Here is a 6,865-nt window from a genome sequence, read left to right as displayed (position 1 = left end):
CGATTTGATTTGAAACTGTCTCATTGCTATCTGTTTATCAATGAAATAAAATTTTTAAAAATAAATAAATAAAAAAATTAAGTGCTGACTGTTCCTTCCAATAGGCCAGCAGAAAACAGCAGTTCAGTTATCCAAGCTTTCCTGTGTATATGCATCTATATTTTCCCTTTCTTTCTTTTTCCTTTCCTTCATGCCAGTTATTCCTTCCCTTTGAACATTTTCTTTCTCTTTCACAGTATCTGTTGTACCTTTCAGATTTTTATTTACTCTTTCAATTTCTTACACTAGGGAAACAATAAGCCTATAGCTATGAACTGTACAAGATTAGCTTCATTACAGATTCTGATACACTCTGTCATATGGACAAATTCATATTATAAAGTTGTCGTGATGGATAATTTAAAAATCATTCATTACAATTACACAGTTCAATGAATTTTAACAAGTGTTTACAGTTGTATCCACCATAAGCAAGATATAGAACATTTCCATTAATCCAGATGTTTCCCCATGCTTTTTCTCTAAGTCAGTCCTCTGTAATCAAGCCATCTATTTTCTATAATTTGGATTAGATCTTCTGAGATTCTTTGTTCTATTACATTAATAAGTGTCTTTTTATTGTTGAATAATCTTTCATCAGTTGATGGAAAGATCATTGTTATGTTTTCACTAGTATGACCAAAGCTCTTATGAATATCTATACAAAGATCTTTGCATGAACACATATTTTTATTTTCTTTAACCAAATACCTAGAAATGGGTCACATAATAATCATGTATGTAAATTTAAAAGAAGCTTTACAAAGTGGTTATAATAGATTTCATTTCTACTAACAATGCATGACAGTTGTATCTGTTCCACACCTTTGCTAATTCTTGATATTGGTGTTTAAATCCACCCATTCTAGTAAGTGTTGTTTCACTTGTAATTTATATTTTGCATTCTTCTGATGACAAATGATCTCAAGTAAATTTTCATTTGTTTGTTGATAGTTCACACTTTTTATTTTTTTCTGTTTCAATATTTTACTCAATTTTTTATTCATTATTATATATACTTTTTTTCTTTTGTGGTACCGAGGATTGAACTCAGGACCTTGTACTTGCTAAGCAAGTGCTTATTCTACTGAGCAATCTCCCCAGTCCATTATCTTTTATATTTAGTTATATATTCTGAATGAAATTTCCTTTGTATAAATAGTTTACATATACTTTCCCTCGTTGGCTGTTTTCTTTTGTGTAGGAATTGTGTTAATCTCCTCTGTATTAATAAATTTTAGTACATGTGCTGCTGAAGTGAGCACAAACTTTAAATTTTGATGAAATCAAAATTATCATTTTATTATTCATTTTACAAACTTTGCCTAATCTAAGATTATACATTTTTATGAAATTTTCTCTGTACCTTCTTCTGTAATTGTTTTTTGATTGTTTGTTTCGTTTTCTTTTGTTGTAGTACTGAGAATTGGGTCCATAGTGGTTGTCATCCATTTTTTTGTGCTTTATTTTCGTAGAGTGTCTCACTAAGTTGCCAACAGGTTGGGATCAAACTTGTGATCCTTCTGCCACAGCCTCTCAAAGCACTGGGATTTCTGGTACACAGCACCATACCTGTACTTTTTCCATAATTTATGTAGCGTTAGTTCTTAGGCTCAGGTCAGGGAACCATTTGGCATTAATTTTTATATATAGTCTGATGTGAGGACCAATGTTCACTTACTACATGTAGATACAAAATCTCTCTATTGCAGTTTGTTTAAGTGACTAATTTTCTTTCATTGAATTAGTTTGGCACCTACTTTTTGAGAATAAGATAACACAGATGTATAAGTCTATTTCTCAGTTCTACTTTATTCCATTGACCTATTAATGCAACCTTGATTGCTGTGGCATTGTAGTAAATGAGATTATGTACTGTGAGATCTCCAACTTTTTTTTAACTGTTTCAAATTGCTTTAGCTTATCTAGAATCTTTGCCATTTCATATATATTTGAATCATTTTTAGTTTTTACAAAGAGAAAAGATTCCCCTGAATTTTAATTGCAATCACACTGACTCTATAGATAAATCTGGAGAGACTTGACATTTTAAAAATAGTCTTCTGATCTGTGAAAAGAGTATAGCTCCATTCCATTTAGGCCTTCTATAATTTCTTTTAACAATGTTTTTGCAGTTTTCTGTGCACATACTTTTGGTCAACTTTATCTTCATGTATTTCAGGGTTTTATCATAATACAAATATGCTTTTCTTCAAAATTTCAAAATTTTTCACATCATTATTTTAAGAAAAATATTGGAAGTAGCGTCCAAAAAAGTATTATTGGTCCAGCCAAACAACTCAGTGAATTAAAGAGCCTGCAAGCAGGCCCAGGGGCCAGGGGTTAAATCTCTGGCCCGGCCAAGCTGGCCCCACCCCCAGGCACCCTGAGACAACCATTGAGACTGGGCGTGGTGGCACATGCCTATAATCCCAGCTCTTGGGAGGCTGTAAACAAGAGAATCACTACAAGTCTGATCTAGGAGGGAAACACTGAACACCCTGTAGACCCTTCCCTAAAACACAGAAAAGAAAAAATAATGATCAATTAAAGACCAAAGTAAAAAGTGACCCTAACTGGTAATTATTTCTAATGCAGAAGATGATATAACAATAGAATCACTGAGTAAAACAAACAATACAAAAGAATTGTTATTGCTGGCTACTTTTATATCTAAACATAGAAATTACTTTTTCGTTTGCAGTGAACAACACAAAGCATACCGAGAAACCTATGGAGAAGAAAAGGCCAAAACTCTAGAATCTGAAGGCCTCAACTCTAATGTGGACAAATTATATAGTCCAAGAAAAATAAATCTTAATAAATTTTTTCAAGCCGGGGATAGCTCAGCAGCATAAGTGCCTGCCCATTAAGAGCAAGGTCCCAAGTTTGATCTCCAGTACCACAAAAAATTTTTTTCTTCCTTTTCATTGTTTATTGAATGACTATTTAGTGAATATTCAAAGAGTCAGACACTATGACAAGTACTATAAAATAAGAATTCTGCACACCCTGTCCTTAAGGGGCTATAATGAAGGCTCACGTGAGAAACAGTTCTATGAAATATTTTGGTAAACTTAAATTTCACATGCTATTTTTATTGTTATTATAACTATGGCAGGGGGGAAAAATGCACTTATAGGTTCTACAACTTTAATACAGAGCTATTACCAAAACAAAAATTAGCTCTAAAATTAAATGGATCATAGCTAGAGAATCCAAAAAGTAAGCACTCCATGGCACACCAAAGCTTTCTCTTGAATACTCTGTAGTTGTGTCATATAAATAACATCTAAATCCAGAAATGCAGATTAAGATCAATTTGACACTTTTTAACTCTATAAAGGAAAAGAACTGGTTTAAGATTTGTGATTTTTTCCTTCCAGATAAAGGACATAGCCTTATTATTTCTATTAACAGGGTATTTATTGCTTAAAAGTTTCTATTAAGAATCTGGCAAACTTACAAATATGACATATGGACTTAGAATTTGGAAGTACACCAAAAGATATTACATAAAAGAATACCATAAAAATTCCAGTTTCCATGGTTTTAGATTAATAATCAAATAACAACACATATGCTATGGGTTATTAAGTCCTACAAACACTGAAAAATACTGTTTGGTATTTCCTATTTCTTTAGATTTGATTCTCATAAAGGCTTCTGGTGTCAGTTATTAGAAGAAGGTAAAACAAAATGCCTTGGAAAGAGTAAAGGAAGAAAATACCCTCCGATGGATTCTGATGTAAGTACAGTTTTAGCAATATAAACTAAATGTAGAAAACACCAATAACATCTACCTTATCTATTTATTTAGAAAAATGATTGAAATAAAAATTCAGCTTTCCTAAAAATTAAAAGTAACATTTAAGGTTATATACGTGTAGGTTTCTTGCACTGATTTTTCCAATTACATATGAATACATGGTATTTGTGGAATTTGCCATTTTTGATAAGAACAAAAAAAGATACTCATTTCAAAAGAAAAATCAGATCTGCGTAGAAATTTTAGCACTAGAAATGTTATCTGAAACCAAGGAAAGACATTACATATTAGAAATAGGACCAAAAACTTTCTAATTTTTTTCATTGTCAAGTGACTATGAACTATTGTGTGGCTTGAGTAACAATATTAATTACTAGTATAATATACTAAGTTTGAGCTTTAATATGATAATAAACTCAGACAATGTGTATGTTTCCCAAATGCTAACATACTAGCTGATAATTTAGGCTTTGAGGAATGGAAGCATACGCACTGTAGGATTTAGCACTTTATATTTGCTTTGTTTCAAATGGTCACAACATGACCCTTCATGCTGTAGTTTTCTCACTTGATATATACTATATTTTGACTTTAATGCTTATTTCATGAATAGCAAGTTTTATTCATATTTTTATGTAATAATCACTCAAGTTAACATATACCTTGGATATAAGAATATAAGTAAATTACAATATTTTAAAACTCAGAAGTAAAAATATTCAGGATTTTTCAATAATATTTAATATGTTAAGTGACAATATGAAGCGAGTCTAAGAATCATCAGGTAACACAAACTTATTAGGAATTTTTTAATCTAACAAGATTTTGAGGACCATTTGTTGTACCAAGTCTGATAGAGATAAGACAGCAAGTTTAGACTAATAATAAAATAACGCATGTGCTGTAGGTCATTAAGTCTTACAAAAATTGAAAAATACTGTTTGGGGCTTCCTATTTCTTTAGATTTGATTCTCATAAAGGCTTCTGGTGTCAGTTATTAGAAGAAGGTAAAGCAAAATACCTTGGAAAGAGTGCTCACCATGTTCATGTTGAACATGCTCATATTTAAATTTTGTATGGGAGGCAGGAGGAAGAGAAAGATTCTCTTGTTTTGAAAACTTCAGTATTGTTTAATTATTGAAATATACCTTTACAGTATTATGTAAACAATTCTACTGAATTAAAAGAAATGAAAAAAAATAAAAATAAAAGAAATGAAAGGGCAATTTGATAGCGTTTCAAGAAAGCAATATAAAAAATATCATATTTATCTCAGAACATTTCCCTAGGTATTTATTAAAGCTAAACTGTTTGAAAGATACTGAAGAAAATATTTCTTGTATGTCTAAGATAGACATGTTTAGAAACAGTACAAAATTTGATAGTATACACAGATAAGAAAAAACATTTTTTCAGGATATCAGCTGTATCTCTCAACAAGGTTATTTTGCAGTACCTCTTGCATTTATTTGAGGAGCTAAAGTGGCTGATTTTTGTGCAAAAAAAATGCCAGAAAAGAAACAAAAGTAGAAGAGGCTCCACAGAGGAAATGGAAACACAAATATATGGGACAGAGAGGAGTAAGCAGTATTCTCACCACACTGTTCACCTCTCCTCCTAGGAGAGAAAAATTCCGAAGTCTGAAGACTGTCAACAAAGTATATAAGATGTGCTACATGATTAATACACTTTTAATATAATTCTGTAATAATTTTAATACAATTTTAATCCAAGCCTGTGTATTGATACTTGATACTTTCAGGATAGTATTTTGTTTTCTTTTTCTTTTTTCTTTTTTTAGAGACAGGGTCTCACTATGTAATCCAAGCTGGCCTTGAACCCACTATGTGGCCCAGGCTGGCCTAGAACTTGCAGCAACCCTTCAGCCTCAGCATCCTGAGTAATAGGGTTATAGGCAGCCATGATTATGCCCAGCTGATCTGGCATATTTGATACTTAAACATAATCAAAGTCTATGAAATATACTGCAACAAACAAAATAAAATGTACTTTCCTCTCTTCTGCCCCCTTCAGAGCAGAGCATTTCTGTCAAGCTACTACAGAGATCACAACGTGGAACTCTCAAAGCTGCTGCACAAACTGGGGCAGCCTCTGCCATCCTGGCTGAGACAGGAGCTTCAGAAAGTGAGATAGCGCTGAGAAAAGACTCATTAAAAATTTATCTTCCATGTAATAACATACACCTTTTCCAAAGCTTCCAGAGCTACCAAAAGGCTGGCAAAAAATATACCTCTCCAAGAACGAAAAAGAACAGTTTCTTCCATGTGCTGGCATGTGGATGACTAGGGAAAGAAAACTACCAGTGGTGAGCCTTGGGGCCTGTGGCCTTCCTTATAAACCACGCCCGACGGGGGGATCGCCGTGGCTTACGGTGCACTCGTGTGGAAGTCAGTAGCAATCAACGTACATGAACGCAAATGCAAAATGTTCCATTTCATAGTAACATTTACACTTTTGTACATCAACTAAGATTACATCTCTGTACATTTTAGACCACCGTTTGCCTGTATGTTTTCTTATTCTTTGATTTTATAAAGTTTCCTACAAAATAAGAACCAAAATAAACATCACAATGTAACATACAGTTCCAAAAACATAACATTCATGAAAAATGCTTGCCAACATTTAACTTTACAGAAGTATTTAGAAAACTATGTAAATTATAATTTGTGTTAGACCAGAGACAAGAAAGTCATATATGAGCTTTATCTGTATCAAAAAAGATAAGTGCTAAAATGGTAATTTTTTCATATATATAAATAATCTAGTACATTTGTGTAAAAATGACTAAAGCTTCCATCATAATGTAACTGTTATACTGAAATGTATATATGGAGTAAACCTTTCAGATGGCAAATAGAAACACACTGAGTATACCGAAACAGTAAATGATAATGTACGTATACTGATTCGATCTTCTAAAAAGGAGAAATGTTAGGGATCTCAAGATATACCAGTGAGAATTGTTTGCCCATTTGTAAGCTATAAATCTATTGCAGTAGACCTCTCTGGTTCTACCAAAATGAATTCATGGAG

General features: G+C 32.4%; 1 protein-coding gene across 2 annotated transcripts in view; it reads left to right on the top strand.

Annotated features, from left to right (window-relative positions):
* The window catches only part of Ndst3 (N-deacetylase and N-sulfotransferase 3), a 191,109-nt gene extending 184,994 nt beyond the window's left edge, over positions 1–6,115 (top strand). For both annotated transcript variants that reach the window (XM_004644255.2, XM_012517591.1), the window contains 2 exons: positions 3,685–3,787; positions 5,843–6,115. In XM_004644255.2, the coding sequence (XP_004644312.1) occupies positions 3,685–3,787; positions 5,843–5,962 (223 nt within the window). In that variant the 3' untranslated portion in view covers positions 5,963–6,115. The remainder of the gene's footprint in view (positions 1–3,684; positions 3,788–5,842) is intronic.
* Positions 6,116–6,865: the final 750 nt, after the last annotated feature.

This window comes from Octodon degus, unplaced genomic scaffold, assembly GCF_000260255.1.
Source record: "Octodon degus isolate 3935 unplaced genomic scaffold, OctDeg1.0 scaffold00196, whole genome shotgun sequence".
NCBI lineage: Eukaryota > Metazoa > Chordata > Mammalia > Rodentia > Octodontidae > Octodon > Octodon degus.
The sequence above is the reverse complement of the archived record's forward strand: the minus strand, read 5'-3'. Positions and strand labels throughout refer to the sequence as shown.